Here is a 17,068-nt window from a genome sequence, read left to right on the forward strand (position 1 = left end):
CAATGCACACAAGTCTAATCCTGCACGAATTACGGCAGGTAACAGGTGCCCTATATACCCACAGAAATCAAAGCAACTGAAACCAGGTGTGAAAAGGAACACAGACAAAACAACCAGAAAAAGAAAAAGGGATCGGTAGCGGCTAGTAGACCGGCGACGCCGAGCGTCGAGCGCCGCCCGAACAGGGAGAGGAGTTACCTTCGGTAGAAGTCGTGACAGTACCCCCCCCCCTGACGCGCGGCTCCCGCAGCGCGACGACGCCGGCCTCGAGGATGACCCGGAGGACGAGGCGCAGGGCGATCCGGATGGAGGCGGTGAAACTCCCTTAGCATAGGTGGATCCAGTACGTCCTCCACCGGCACCCAGCATCTCTCCTCCGGACCGTACCCCTCCCAGTCCACGAGGTACTGAAGACCCCCCACCCGACGCCTCGAGTCCAGTATGGACCGAACTGCATACGCCGGCGCCCCCCCGATGTCCAGGGGGGGCGGAGGGACCTCCCGCACCTCATCTTCTTGAAGCGGACCAGCCACCACCGGCCTGAGGAGAGACACATGAAACGAGGGGTTAATACGGTAATACGGGGGGAGCTGTAACCTATAACACACCTCGTTTATTCTCCTCAGGACTTTGAATGGCCCCACAAACCGCGGACCCAGCTTCCGGCAGGGCAGGTGGAGGGGCAGGTTTCGGGTCGAGAGCCAGACCCGGTCCCCGGTGTGTACACCGGGGCCTCGCTGCGGTGGCGGTCGGCACTGGCCTTCTGCCGCCCTTCGGCCCGTTTAAGGTACCCGTGGGCGGCCTCCCAGGTTTCCCTTGAGCGTTTCACCCAATCGTCCACTGCAGGAGCCTCGGTCTGGCTCTGATGCCATGGTACCAGGACCGGCTGATAGCCCAACACACATTGGAAGGGCGACAGGTTCGTAGAGGAGTGGGGGAGTGAGTTCTGGGCCATCTCCGCCCAGGGGATGTACTTCGCCCACTCCCCTGGCCGGTCCTGGCAATACGACCGCAGAAACCTACCCACATCCTGGTTCACTCTTTCCACCTGCCCATTACTCTCGGGGTGAAACCCAGAGGTCAGGCTGACTGAGACCCCCAAACGTTCCATGAACGCCTTCCACACCCTGGACGTGAACTGGGGACCCCGATCAGAAACAATATCCTCAGGCACCCCGTAGTGCCGGGAGATGTGAGTAAACAGGGCCTCCGCCGTCTGTAGGGCCGTAGGGAGACCGGGCAAAGGGAGGAGACGACAGGACTTAGAAAATCGATCCACAACGACCAGGATCATGGTGTTGCCCTGTGACGGTGGCAGATCGGTCAAGAAGTCAACCGACAGGTGTGACCAAGGCCGCTGTGGAACGGGAAGGGGTTGTAACTTCCCTCTGGGCAGGTGCCTAGGAGCCTTGCACTGAGCCTTGCACTGAGCAGGAGGACACATAAACCCTCACATCCTTGGCTAAAGTGGGCCACCAGTACTTCCCACTAAGACATCGCACCGTCCTCCCGATCCCCGGGTGACCAGAGGAGGGGGATGTGTGAGCCCACCAAATTAACCTGTCTCTAACCACCAGCGGAACATACACCCGTCCCTCTGGACACTGTGGTGGAGTGGGCTCAACACCCGATGCTCACTCAATGTCTGCGTCCACCTCCCACCTCACAGGTGCCACTAGACAAGAAGCCGGGAGGATGGGCGCAGGATCAATGGCCCGCTCCTCCGTATCATATAGTCGGGACAGTGCGTCTGCCTTAGTGTTATATTAGATGGTAAACCTAAATCGGGTGAAAAACATGGCCCACCTTGCCTGACGAGGGTTCAGTCTCCTCGCTGCCCGAATGTACTCTAGATTACGGTGGTCAGTCCAGATGAGGAAAGGGTGTTGGGCCCCCTCAAGCCAATGTCTCCACACCTTCAGGGCTCTGACAACAGCTAGCAGCTCCCGATCCCCCACGTCATAGTTTCGCTCCGCCGGGCTGAGCTTCCGAGAATAGAAAGCACAGGGGCGGAGCTTCGGTGGCACACCCGAGCGCTGGGAGAGTACGGCTCCAACCCCAGCCTCGGATGCGTCCACCTCCACTATAAATGCCAAAGAGGGGTCCGGATGCGCCAGCACGGGAGCCGAGGTAAAAAGAGCCTTCAGGCGACCAAAAGCCCTGTCCGCCTCAGCCGACCATCCCAGGCGCGTCGGCCCCCCCTTCAGCAGTGACGTAATGGGCGCAGCCACCTGCCCAAAACCCCGGATAAACCTCCGGTAGTAGTTGGCAAGCCCTAAGAACCGCTGCACCTCCTTTACCGTGGTTGGAGTCGGCCAATTACGCACGGCTGCAATGCGGTCATCCTCCATCACCAACCCCGATGTGGAAATGCGATATCCAAGGAAGGAGACGGCCTGTTGGAAGAACGAGCATTTCTCAGCCTTGATGTACAGGTCATGCTCCAACAGTCGCCCAAGTACCCTGCGCACCAGAGACACATGCGCGGCCCGTGTAGCGGAATAGACCAGAATATCATCGATGTAAACCACCACACCCTGACCGTGCAGGTCCCTGAGAATCTCATCCACAAAAGATTGGAAGACTGCTGGAGCATTCTTCAACCCGTACGGCATGACGAGGTACTCATAATGGCCAGATGTGGTACTAAACGCCGTCTTCCACTCATCTCCCTTCCGGATACGCACCAAGTTATATGCACTCCTGAGATCCAGTTTTGTGAAAAACCGTGCTCCGTGAAATGACTCAATCGCTGTGGCAATGAGAGGTAGCGGGTAACTATACCCCACCGTGATGGAATTTAGACCTCTATAGTCAATGCACGGACGCAGACCACCCTCCTTCTTCTTCACAAAAAAGAAACTCGAGGAGGCAGGTGAGATGGAGGGCCGAATGAACCCCTGCCCCAGAGATTCCGATATGTATGTCTCCATAGCCACCGTCTCCTCCTGTGACAGGGGATACACGTGACTCCTGGGAAGTGCAGCGCCTACCAGGAGATTTATCGCACAATCCCCTCGTCGATGAGGTGGTAATTGGGTCGCCTTCTTTTTACAGAAGGCGATAGCCAAATCGGCATATTCTGAGGGAATGTGCACGGTGGAGACTTGGTCTGGACTCTCCACCATTGTAGCACCGATGGAAACTCCTACACACCTGCCTGAGCACTCCTCCGACCACCCCTGTAGAGCCCTCTGTTGCCACGAAATCCTGGGGTTGTGACGGGCCAACCAGGGGATCCCCAATACCACCGGAAACGCAGGAGAATCAATGAGGAAGAGACTAATTCTCTCCTCATGACCCTCCTGCGTAACCATACCCAGTGGAGCCGTGGCCTCCCTGACTAGCCCTGACCCTAATGGTCGGCTATCTAAGGCGTGCACTGGGAAGGGTTTGTCCAGCTGAATAAGGGGAATCCCTAACCTGTTTGCTAAACCGCGGTCAATAAAATTCCCCGCCGCGCCTGAATCCACTAGCGCCTTATGCCGGGAAAGAGGGGAAAATTCAGGAAAAACAATCCATACATACATGTGACCAACAGGGGGCTCTGGGTGAGCCTGGTGCCGACTCACCTGAGGTGTCCGGGCAGTGCTCGGCCTGGCGTCTCGACTCCCGGGGGACCCCCAGCACCGGTCAGCAGTGTGCCCTCTGCGACCACAGCTGGCACAGGAAAGGCCCCTCCTCCGGTCGCCCTCGCTGAAGCACCTCCCAGCTCCATGGGTGTTGGAGTGGTGGAGCTGGGAGATGGAACTGACAGAGCCCGGTCTGGACGTCCGCGGGTCGCCAGCAAGTTGTCCAACCGAATGGACATGTCAATCAATTGGTCCAAGGACAGGGTGGTGTCTCTACAGGCCAGCTCCCTACGGACGTCCTCACGCAAACTACACCTATAGTGATTGATCAAGGCCCTGTCGTTCCATCCCGCGCCAGCGGCCAAGGTCCGGAACTCTAGAGCAAAGTCCTGAGCACTCCTCCTCTCCTGCCTCAGATGGAACAGCCGTTCACCCGCCGCTCGACCCTCAGGTGGGTGATCGAACATGGCCCGAAAGCGGCGGGTGAACTCTGGGTAGTGGTCCCTCGCCGAGTCAGGATCGTTCCATACCGCGTTGGCCCACTCCAGGGCTTTACCTGCGAGGCAGGAGATGAGGGCGTTCACGCTCTCACCCCCCGAAGGAGTCGGACGAACGGTCGCCAGGTATAGGTCCATCTGGAGTAAGAAGCCCTGGCACCCGGCCGCCGTCCCATCAAACTCCCTCGGGAGGGCGAGTCGAATCCCACTGTGCTCAGGCAATGAAGGAGAGGGTAGTGGTACTGGTTGTGGTGTGGCTGATAACGGTGTGGGAAGGCCACCTCTCTCCCATCTCTCCATCGTCGCCATCACATGATCCATGGCGGTCCCCAGTCGGTGTAACACTGCCGTGTGGTGTTGAACTCGCTCCTCCACGGACCCTGGGAGTGCGTCCGCTCCTGCTGACTCCATAATTATATTGGTGCAGGATTCTGTGATAACATGCGTCTTGGTGAGAGGTGTAGGAGTCAGGCGCAGGAGAGAGCAGGGATGTCTGAGAAGCGTGTTTAATAATATAGTCCAGCAATACAAAAACGGCACAGACCAAAACCCCAAAAACTACGCTCTCGAATAATCAGAAACTCGTGCAAACGCACGGAGGAACAAACACAGTTCCGACACTTTACATACACGTGCGTAATAGCGGAAAAACAACAAACATCAAATACAATCGAGCGCAATGCACACAAGTCTAATCCTGCACGAATTACGGCAGGTAACAGGTGCCCTATATACCCACAGAAATCAAAGCAACTGAAACCAGGTGTGAAAAGGAACACAGACAAAACAACCAGAAAAAGAAAAAGGGATCGGTAGCGGCTAGTAGACCGGCGACGCCGAGCGCCGCCGGAACAGGGAGAGGAGTTACCTTCGGTAGAAGTTGTGACACTAGGAATAGATGCGGGAGGCCTAACGGTAAGATACGGTTCCTAATGTGATGAGTAGTCTAGGAATAGATTAGGGAGGCCTAACAGTAAGATACGGTTCCTAATGTGATGAGTAGTCTAGGTCTAGGAATAGATTAGGGAGGCCTAACAGTAAGATACAGTTCCGAATGTGATGAGTAGTCTAGGTCTAGGAATAGATTAGGGAGGCCTAACAGTAAGATACAGTTCCGAATGTGATGAGTAGTCTAGGTCTAGGAATAGATTAGGGAGGCCTAACAGTAAGATACGGTTCCTAATGTGATGAGTAGTCTAGGTCTAGGAATAGATTAGGGAGGCCTAACAGTAAGATACAGTTCCGAATGTGATGAGTAGTCTAGGTCTAGGAATAGATTAGGGAGGCCTAACAGTAAGATACGGTTCCTAATGTGATGAGTAGTCTAGGAATAGATTAGGGAGGCCTAACAGTAAGATACGGTTCCTAATGTGATGAGTAGTCTAGGTCTAGGAATAGATTCGGGAGGCCTAACAGTAAGATACGGTTCCTAATGTGATGAGTAGTCTAGGTCTAGGAATGGATTCGGGAGGCCTAACAGTAAGATACGGTTCCTAATGTGATGAGTAGTCTAGGTCTAGGAATAGATTCGGGAGGCCTAACAGTAAGATACGGTTCCTAATGTGATGAGTAGTCTAGGTCTAGGAATAGATTCGGGAGGCCTAACAGTAAGATACGGTTCCGAATGTGATGAGTAGTCTAGGAATAGATTAGGGAGGCCTAACAGTAAGATACAGTTCCTAATGTGATGAGTAGTCTAGGTCTAGGAATAGATTAGGGAGGCCTAACAGTAAGATACAGTTCCTAATGTGATGAGTAGTCTAGGAATAGATTAGGGAGGCCTAACAGTAAGATACAGTTCCTAATGTGATGAGTAGTCTAGGAATAGATTCGGTAGGCCTAACAGTAAGATACAGTTCCTAATGTGATGAGTAGTCTAGGTCTAGGAATAGATTAGGGAGGCCTAACAGTAAGATACAGTTCCTAATGTGATGAGTAGTCTAGGAATAGATTAAGGAGGCCTAACAGTAAGATACGGTTCCTAATGTGATGAGTAGTCTAGGAATAGATTAGGGAGGCCTAACAGTAAGATACGGTTCCTAATGTGATGAGTAGTCTAGGTCTAGTAGGAATAGATTCGGGAGGCCTAACAGTAGTAAATGTAGTCTCCTTTAATTTAGCACATGACTGTTTGTTTGTAAAAAATACCGTTCTGGACAAAGCGCTGAGATCTGAGATCCACGCCAGGGGTAAACGTTGCCCTTTTAAAAATGCATTTCATGTAATTCTACATTAGAAACAAATACTGTGTACCATAAAAATTACTGAAATGAACTGAGATCAATAAAAATGGTACAATCTAGGCCTACAGAAAGAGGGGAGACAGATTGTACAATATGAAGTCCATCTATCCTGGTGGAGGAAATTATAGTCCTTCAAAACTCACCCAATAGTAGACTCACCCAATAGTAGACTCACCCAATAGTAGACTCACCCAATAGTAGACTCACCCAATAATAGACTCACCCAATAGTAGACTCACCCAATAATAGACTCACCCAATAGTAGACTCACCCAATAGTAGACTCACCCAATAGTAGACTCACCCAATAATAGACTCACCCAATAATAGACTCACCCAATAGTAGACTCACCCAATAATAGACTCACCCAATAGTAGACTCACCCAATAGTAGACTCACCCAATAGTAGACTCACCCAATAGTAGACTCACCCAATAATAGACTCACCCAATAGTAGACTCACCCAATAATAGACTCACCCAATAGTAGACTCACCCAATAGTAGACTCACCCAATAGTAGACTCACCCAATAATAGACTCACCCAATAATAGACTCACCCAATAGTAGACTCACCCAATAGTAGACTCACCCAATAGTAGACTCACCCAATAGTAGACTCACCCAATAATAGACTCACCCAATAGTAGACTCACCCAATAGTAGACTCACCCAATAGTAGACTCACCCAATAGTAGACTCACCCAATAATAGACTCACCCAATAATAGACTCACCCAATAGTAGACTCACCCAATAGTAGACTCACCCAATAGTAGACTCACCCAATAGTAGACTCACCCAATAGTAGACTCACCCAATAATAGACTCACCCAATAATAGACTCACCCAATAGTAGACTCACCCAATAATAAAGTAAGAGAAGGATGGGATTCTGGGAATATGTGCATTTAACGGCATGGCAGATGCTCTCTGCTGGTCACTCAATATTGGGAAATGATTTTGGTAGCCTAACTACAAACAGATGACAATCTTTTCAACAGTTTGATTTCCAAGCGGTGCTGATTGCCGCTGGAACGCATACAGTTTGACACAGTTGGTGTGCACAAGGCTTAATGCCTCAATCAGACCGACAGTGTGTTTGCATCAATACAGCGTAATAAATTCTGCAGTCAAACTTTTTTCATTATGTAACCCAAAATGTATACTAGATAGGTGTGCAAAAAAAGTTCAACATTCACCTTTTTCTCCTGTATCTGTCATGTCTACACATACAATTTGATGCGTATGTTCCAACGTATGCATCACAGAACACACTGCAACTGCCTCTGCAACGCAGCGTTCCATTGGAAATAAATGTATTTCTGGTGTACCAAAACAAAATGATGCTGTCAGTCTGATCGAGGTGAAAGCCTAGGCTATGTACTGTGCTTATGATTTAAAACCATCCACAGCTATTTGAAAAAATATTCATGACATTTCTATCTGCAACGTAACGTTTGTGTACTGAACATGTCCCAGTTCAGTCCCCTGCCCTGAACACCCACACGTCCCAGTTCAGTCCCCTGCCCTGAACACCCACACGTCCCAGTTCAGTCCCCTGCCCTGAACACCCACATGTCCCAGTTCAGTCCCCTGTCCTGAACACCCACACGTCCCAGTTCAGTCCCCTGCCCTGAACACCCACATGTCCCAGTTCAGTCCCCTGCCCTGAACAACCACACGTCCCAGTTCAGTCCCCTGCCCTGAACACCCACATGTCCCAGTTCAGTCCCCTGCCCTGAACAACCACATGTCCCAGTTCAGTCCCCTGCCCTGAACAACCACATGTCCCAGTTCAGTCCCCTGCCCTGAACACCCACATGTCCCAGTTCAGTCCCCTGCCCTGAACAACCACATGTCCCAGTTCAGTCCCCTGCCCTGAACACCCACATGTCCAGGCTCAGAGAAGAAGTTGAATCATCACCTGCAGCTTCATCTGTTTTTTGGGAGCTACCGCTTCCAAAATACCACACAAGGCACGTTGTTTTACAAATTGTTGTTGTGCTTCTCTCAGGTTTATTCGTTTGTAGTTAGCTAGACAGCTCATTAATAAAATGCCCAATGTGTTTTTGGCGTGCACTGTCCCAGACTGCTCACTCTTGAGCTGAGTTGAGGTCATTAGCTATTTAACTTGTTGTTGTCCTCAGCACCTAGCTAGCTCATTGAAAACATTCTAAAACGTTAAATAGTCCAATGATCATAAACTTACATTACGTGTAAGTGTGTTACAGGGGTCTACTTAGCAAACTTAACTCTGTGATTAGGGTTGTGGGGCATAATTAGGGCAGCGTTGTGTGTAAGCTATTTCATGTGTGAGTCAGGTACGTTTTAATATGTATCCTCTTATAGACGGTCTCTCCCTTTTTAACACACTTGTACAGCACACAACACTGGTTCTTTCTCAGTTCCATCACATTTTCTCTCCAGTTGTCCAGAGAGGATGACAGCCTGTCTCCTCCCCCTGGAGGATGATGACCTGTTATGTCCCATCTGCTGTGAGAACTTTACAGACTACTTTACAGTCAACCTCCACTGCAGCCACAGCTTCTGCAGAATCTGCCTCGAGGACACCTGCGAGACAGGCTCCAACACCCTAAACACACTCCAAAGGCCTACACACTTAGCCTCTACTGCCTTGAGTTTGCATGTGTGGAGTGTGTGCCTGAGCATGCAGGCCACAGTTTCTTTGGAGAAGGCTGATACCCAATAGAGGGAGGAGCACAGGACTCCACTGAAGGCCCTACAGGATAAAATTGAAAATGTACAACCTGCTAAGCACTTTGCCTCTTGTTACATCAGGGCTGTGTTCAGGATGAAAGAAAGTTTCTCCACTCAGAATGCCAAGCTAGCTTAGCCCATCTCATGCTCCATTCCATTTTCAACTGACCCTCTAGCCTACAAACACACACACACACACACACACACACACACACACACACATACTGGATCAGACGGAGAGACATCAGGGCCATGTATTAATGATCCATCTGCTGTCTCGACACCCCCTACCTCTCTCTCTCTCTCTTCCATATGTCTCTCCTCCACCTTTACTCCCTCTCATTCCTCCCTCCCTTGTCCTGTTTGATGCAGATACTCTAACTCTGATACCCCCCCACACACACACACACAAAACACACACACACACACACTCGGACATGGGTGTATTCAGGGATGTGAACGTTGCAGATAGAAATGAACCAACATGATTCACTGTTAGACGTTCTGTCCTCCTGAACGTGCCCAGCGTCTGTGTCAGACAGTTGGCTGTGATCCTAATTGGTCATCCTCATGTCTGATCTCTAATCTCTGCCTAGCCGTCACTCACTTTGGCTCCAATGGACTGCCTCTCTCTCAGGTATAATCCATCAGATGAAGGGGGAGTACGATGCAGCGTTGAAGCTCCACAATGCCCACCTGTGTTTGGTCCAGGAGCTGGGGGACTATGCTGCTCAGGGCAGGGCCTATGGGAACATGGGCAATGCCTTCAACGCTCTGGGGATGTATGACCAGGCTGTGCGCTACCACCGGCAGGAGCTGCACATATCACTAGAGGTGAGGATATACACGTGAACACACATACACATGAACGAACACACACACAGAGAGCTCTGGGGATGTACGACCAGGCTGTACGGTATCATAGGCGTCAGATATCACGAAGGCAGACACACACCTGGTATTGACCTTTCTTTCCTCTCCCAGGTGAATGACCGGCCCTCCCAGGCCTCTACCCATGGTAACCTGGCTGTAGCCTATCAGGCTCTGGGCGCTCACGACCGGGCTCTCCAGCACTACCTGCACCACCTGACCATCGCACGTGAACTACGAGACACACAGAGCACGGCCAGGGCACTAGGTAACAGACAGACAGGTCACGACCAAGGCACTAGGTAACAGACAGACAGGTCACGACCAGGGCACTAGGTAACAGACAGACAGAGCACAACCAGGGCACCAGATAACAGACAGAGCACGACCAGGGCACTAGGTAACAGACAGACAGAGCACGACCAGGGCACTAGGTAACAGACAGACAGAGCACGACCAGGGCACCAGATAACAGACAGACAGAGCACAACCAGGGCACTAGGTAACAGACAGACAGAGCACGACCAGGGCACCAGATAACAGACAGACAGAGCACGACCAGGGCACCAGATAACAGACAGAGCATGACCAGGGCACTAGGTAACATACAGAGCACGTCAAGGGCACTAGGTTACAGACAGACAGAGCACGACCAGGGCACTAGGTAACAGACAGACAGAGCACGACCAGGGCACTAGGTAACAGACAGACAGAGCACGACCAGGGCACTAGGTAACAGACAGAAAGAGCACGGCCAGGGCACTAGGAAACAGACAGACAGAGCACGACAGGGGCACTAGGTAACAGACAGACAGGTCACGACCAGGGCACTAGATAACCGACAGACAGAGCACGACCAGGGCACTAGGTAACAGACAGACAGAGCACGACAGGGGCACTAGGTAACAGACAGACAGGTCACGACCAGGGCACTAGATAACTGACAGACAGAGCACGACCAGGGCACTAGGTAACAGACAGACAGGGCACGACCAGGGCACTAGGTAACAGACAGACAGGTCACGACCAGGGCACTAGGTAACAGACAGACAGAGCAAGACCAGGGCACTAGGTAACAGTCGGACAGAGCACGACCAGGGCACTAGGTAACAGACAGAGCACGACCAGGACACTAGGTGACAGACAGACAGAGCACGACCAGGGCACTAGGTAACAGACAGACAGAGCACGACCAGGGCACTAGGTAACCGACAGACAGAGCACGACCAGGGCACTAGGTAACAGACAGACAGAGCACGACCAGGGCATTAGGTAACAGACAGACAGAGCACGACCAGGGCACTAGGTAACAGACAGACAGAGCACGACCAGGGCACTAGGTAACAGACAGACAGAGCACGACCAGGGCACTAGGTAACAGACAGACAGAGCACGACCAGGGCACTAGGTAACAGACAGACAGAGCACGACCAGGGCACTAGGTAACAGACAGACAGAGCACGACCAGGGCACTAGGTAACAGACCGACAGAGCACGACCAGGGCACTAGGTAACAGACAGACAGAGCACGACCAGGGCACTAGGTAACAGACAGACAGAGCACGACCAGGGCACTAGGTAACAGACAGACAGAGCACGACCAGGGCACTAGGTAACAGACAGACAGAGCACGACCAGGGCACTAGGTAACACAGACGGGGTCAAACCAACAAATGAAGAATTGAAATATACTTTATTGATTCCTAAAGGTAAAGTGTGTGTGTGTGTGTGTAGGTAACCTGGGTAACTTCCACTGCTGTAGAGGGGAGTATGTCCAGGCGGTTCCCTACTACCAGCAGTACCTGACCCTGTCACCCCAGCTACAGGACCTGGAGGAAGAGGGCAAGGTCTGCCACAACCTGGCCTACACACACTACAGCCTGGGACAGTACAGAGAGGCCGTCAGGTAGCAGACACACTCCATCCATCTGTATGTATAATAATAGCTCTTAAAGATTGTCCTGACCTCTCCAACTAAATACAGAAAGTTGTCGACTTTGAAAAGGAAATGAGGAAGGAAACACACCTTTTCTTCTTTCTCCTAACAGGTATTATGAACAGGACCTGGCCCTGGCTAAAGACCTGGGGGATAAGTTGTCCCAGGCTAAAGCCTACTGTAACCTGGGTCTGGCCTACAAAGCCCTGGGGGAATACAACAAGGCTGAGGACTGTCAGAGATATCTGCTGTCCCTGGCTCAGGCTCTCAACAACACACAGGTGCAGATAGTAACTAGCACAACTGGTATTGGTGGAATGGGTCGTTAAGTGGTCAGCATGTGTGCTGGAGGGGACTTGGCAGGGGTGGTGAGATTCTACATTAAAACGATGTGTATGTGCGTGTGTGTCCAGGCTGTGTTCCGTGCCCTGGGGAACCTGGGGGATGTGTGTGTGTGTCGGGTTGACGTGGCCGGGGCGGTGAGGTTCTACCAGCAGCAGCTCACCCTGGCTCAGGAGGTCAAAGGCCACAAAATGGAGGCCGACGCATACTCAGCACTAGGCTCCGCCCACAGGTAGACTCCTAATCCAGTTAGGATTTAAATGTGTATTTTATTTATAAACTTCCCGTATATTTTCAGATAATATTGACTGAGAAGTAATAGTGGTTTTCTCCCTTCTTCCCTCCCCCAGACTCCTCCGTCAGTACGACCTGGCGCTGTCCTTCCACCAGCAGGAGCTGTCTGCCCGCACCGCTCTAGACGACCAACAGGGGCAGTGTGGTGCTCTGGGCCGCCTGGCAGCCGTCCACATGGCCCTGACGGACTACGCCACAGCCTTCCAGTGCTACCAGGCCCAGCTCACCCTGGCACAGGGCCTCAGAGATGCCCGCATGGAGGCACAGGTCCAGGGCAACATGGGCATCGCCAAGATGAACATGGGCGTCCTGGAGGAGGCCATTGGGTATTTTGAGCAGCAGTTGGCCATGCTGGAGCAGCTGAGTGGGGCTGAGTGTGTGCTGGACAGAGGCAGGGCCTACGGGAACCTAGCAGACTGTTATGACTCTCTGGGAGACTTTGAGGAAGCTATAAAGTACAGTGAGATGTTTCTAACCGTGGCTCAGAGTCTCAACCATGTTCAGGACCAGGAGAGAGCCTACAGGGGACTGGGCAACGCACACAGGTAAGGGCTGAGACACTCTCTCTGTCTGTCTCTTTATCTCTCTGTCTGTCTCTTTATCTCTCTGTATGTCTCGTTAGATCTGTCTCTCTTTTACCCCCCCCTCCCTCTCTCTCAATGTTTTCCTCTTCCTTTCTCGCTCACCCTCCTCTGTCTTTATATCTCTCTCTCTCACCCTCCTCTGTCTTTATATCTCTCTCTCTCACCCTCCTCTGTCTTTATATCTCTCTCTCTCACCCTCCTCTGTCTTTATATCTCTCTCTCTCACCCTCCTCTGTCTTTATATCTCTCTCTCTCACCCTCCTCTGTCTTTATATCTCTCTCTCACCCTCCTCTGTCTTTATATCTCTCTCTCACCCTCCTCTGTCTTTATATCTCTCTCTCACCCTCCTCTGTCTTTATATCTCTCTCTCTCACCCTCCTCTGTCTTTATATCTCTCTCTCTCACCCTCCTCTGTCTTTATATCTCTCTCTCTCACCCTCCTCTGTCTTTATATCTCTCTCTCTCACCCTCCTCTGTCTTTATATCTCTCTCTCTCACCCTCCTCTGTCTTTATATCTCTCTCTCTCACCCTCCTCTGTCTTTATATCTCTCTCTCTCACCCTCCTCTGTCTTTATATCTCTCTCTCTCACCCTCCTCTGTCTTTATATCTCTCTCTCTCACCCTCCTCTGTCTTTATATATCTCTCTCTCACCCTCCTCTGTCTTTATACATCTCTCTCTCTCACCCTCCTCTGTCTTTATATCTCTCTCTCTCACCCTCCTCTGTCTTTATATCTCTCTCTCTCACCCTCCTCTGTCTTTATATCTCTCTCTCTCACCCTCCTCTGTCTTTATATCTCTCTCTCTCACCCTCCTCTGTCTTTATATCTCTCTCTCTCACCCTCCTCTGTCTTTATATATCTCTCTCTCACCCTCCTCTGTCTTTATATCTCTCTCTCTCACCCTCCTCTGTCTTTATATCTCTCTCTCCTCTGTCTTTACCCTCCTCCTGTCTTTATATCATCTCTCTCTCACCCTCCTCTGTCTTTATATCTCTCTCTCTCACCCTCCTCTGTCTTTATATCTCTCTCTCTCACCCTCCTCTGTCTTTATATCTCTCTCTCACCCTCCTCTGTCTTTATATCTCTCTCTCTCACCCTCTGTCTTTATATCTCTCTCTCTCACCCTCCTCTGTCTTTATATCTCTCTCTCACCCTCCTCTGTCTTTATATCTCTCTCTCACCCTCTGTCTTTATATCTCTCTCTCACCCTCCTCTGTCTTTATATCTCTCTCTCACCCTCTGTCTTTATATCTCTCTCTCACCCTCCCCTGTCTTTATATCTCTCTCTCTCACCCTCCTCTGTCTTTATATCTCTCTCTCTCACCCTCCTCTGTCTTTATATCTCTCTCTCTCACCCTCTGTCTTTATATCTCTCTCTCTCACCCTCCTCTGTCTTTATATCTCTCTCTCTCACCCTCTGTCTTTATATCTCTCTCTCTCACCCTCCTCCGTCTTTATATCTCTCTCTCTCACCCTCTATCTTTATATCTCTCTCTCTCACCCTCCTCTGTCTTTATATCTCTCTCTCTCACCCTCCTCTGTCTTTATATCTCTCTCTCTCACCCTCTGTCTTTATATCTCTCTCTCTCACCCTCCTCTGTCTTTATATCTCTCTCTCACCCTCTGTCTTTATATCTCTCTCTCACCCTCCTCTGTCTTTATATCTCTCTCTCACCCTCTGTCTTTATATCTCTCTCTCACCCTCCTCTGTCTTTATATCTCTCTCTCACCCTCTGTCTTTATATCTCTCTCTCACCCTCCCCTGTCTTTATATCTCTCTCTCTCACCCTCCTCTCTCTGCTTCTCTGCTGGTCCCTGGTGAGGGAATGACAGAGTGATGATTGGACAAGTCACGTACAGTAGTTAGACAGATAAAGTCACAGCACAGTGTTAGTTTGCAGACACGGCCTCTTTTACATTTCCTCCCCCAAGGATATCACGTATTATATCTCATACTAGCTAAATTAACATGTCCTGTGGTTATTGCCCAATTTGTTTTCTTGTTTGCCTTCTTAAGTTGCCCATATATCTCTCTGGGAAACTAGATGCCTTTTGATGTTTGGATTTTCAGAGCTGAGTGTTTTATGTTGTGACTCATGAAATGCATTTATGTAAATAATTGGTAGGGCTCGTTCTGAATGCAATAGTGACTCATATGCAGCAAGCAGCAGGTCTACATTAGCAACTGTGAAAAGGGAAATGGGGGTAAACAAAAACAACTCCTCTCAGATCTCTAGGTAGTCTCCAGCAGGCTTTGGTGTGTTTTGAGAAGAGACTGGTGGTGGCCCATGAGCTGGGTGGATCAGGAGGCGGATCAGGAGGAGGGGGGAAGGCCCAGGCCTATGGGGAGCTGGGAGACCTACACAGCCAGCTGGGAAATTATGAGCAAGCCCTGTCCTGCCTGGAGCATCAGCTCAACATCGCCTGCACCTCAGGGGTAAGACTTCTACCTCCAATGAATGAATGACAGTCAGGGAAGGAGGGATGACTAACCTTTGGCAGTTACCTGTATTTTAGTAATCTATATGCTATCACTATTTATTCTAAACCTGTTCCTCCCAGGACCGAGCACTAGAGGGCGAAGCGAGCGCGGCGCTGGGTGCAGTGTACCAGCTGATGGGAGAGAACGAGGCAGCTCTGCAGGTTGGTGCTGTTATATTCCCCATGCAGTGTTCTACTGTCTGCCTGTCTGTGTCCATCAATCTCTATTATATTCCCCATGCAGTGTTCTACTGTCTGCCTGTCTGTGTCCATCAATCTCTATTATATTCCCCATGCAGTGTTCTACTGTCTGCCTGTCTGTGTCCATCAATCTCTATTATATTCCCCATGCAGTGTTCTACTGTCTGCCTGTCTGTGTCCATCCATCTCTATTATATTCCCCATGCAGTGTTCTACTGTCTGCCTGTCTGTGTCCATCAATCTCTATTATATTCCCCATGCAGTGTTCTACTGTCTGCCTGTCTGTGTCCATCAATCTCTCTCTCTCTAGTGGCACCAGAGCGCATTAGAGATTGCGGAGGAGACTGGAAGTGGGAGGAGTCAGGGAATGGCCTATGGGAACATGGGACTGACCTATGAGGCGCTGGGAAACTACGAAAAGGCTGTGGACTGTCAGGTAAACACACACTATCACATACACTATCACACTATCACATACACTATCACACTATCACACACACACTGTCTCACACACTATCACACACACTATCCCACTATCACACACACTTTCACACACACTATCCCACTATCACACTATCACACTTTCCCACTATCACACTATCACACACACTATCACACTTTCCCACTATCACACACACTATCACACTATCCCACTATCACACTATCACACACACTATCACACTATCCCACTATCACACTTTCCCACTATCACACTATCACACACACTATCACACTATCCCACTATCACACTATCACACACACTATCACACTATCACACTTTCCCAATATCACACACACTATCCCACTATCACACTATCCCACTATCACACTTTCCCACTATCACACACACTATCACACTGTCCCACTATCACACTATAGTCGTGTTCTGTCATGTAGACGGTTTGAGACTTGACCTTTCTGTCTCTTGTGATGTCATCAGGAGCAGCACCTGAGTGTGGCGGCGCAGAATAATGACCTCACAGCCAAGACACTGGCATATGGCAGCCTGGGGAGGACACACCATGCGCTACAGAACTACACACAGGCTGTCATGTACCTGCAAGAAGGTGAGAGGAGACAGAGACAACGAGAGAGAGAGTGAATGAATGAAGACATGGTTTTTGGAGAAAGAAGAAGGAGAGGGTGATTTAATGATGTTTTGAGACTCCCTCTTTCTCTCACTCTCTCTTCTGTCTCTCTCTCAGGTCTGCGTCTAGCGGAGCAGTGTGGGAGGAGAGAGGAGGAGGCTAAGATCCGTCACCGTCTGGGCCTGTCACTGTGGGCCAGCAGCAACCTGGAAGAGGCCCAGCACCAGGTATCAACATC

General features: G+C 50.5%; 1 protein-coding gene across 1 annotated transcript in view; it reads left to right on the plus strand.

The window, feature by feature from the left end:
• The window catches only part of LOC112257263 (tetratricopeptide repeat protein 28), a 121,798-nt gene that overhangs the window by 91,947 nt on the left and 12,783 nt on the right, over positions 1-17,068 (plus strand). Inside the window, 11 exon segments of the mRNA XM_042326638.1 lie at positions 9,669-9,865; positions 10,016-10,169; positions 11,636-11,807; positions 11,950-12,118; positions 12,251-12,411; positions 12,530-13,018; positions 15,290-15,497; positions 15,623-15,703; positions 16,053-16,178; positions 16,683-16,809; positions 16,948-17,057. Of these exon segments, the coding sequence (XP_042182572.1) occupies positions 9,669-9,865; positions 10,016-10,169; positions 11,636-11,807; positions 11,950-12,118; positions 12,251-12,411; positions 12,530-13,018; positions 15,290-15,497; positions 15,623-15,703; positions 16,053-16,178; positions 16,683-16,809; positions 16,948-17,057 (1,994 nt within the window).

This window comes from Oncorhynchus tshawytscha, linkage group LG09, assembly GCF_018296145.1.
Source record: "Oncorhynchus tshawytscha isolate Ot180627B linkage group LG09, Otsh_v2.0, whole genome shotgun sequence".
Lineage (NCBI taxonomy): Eukaryota > Metazoa > Chordata > Actinopteri > Salmoniformes > Salmonidae > Oncorhynchus > Oncorhynchus tshawytscha.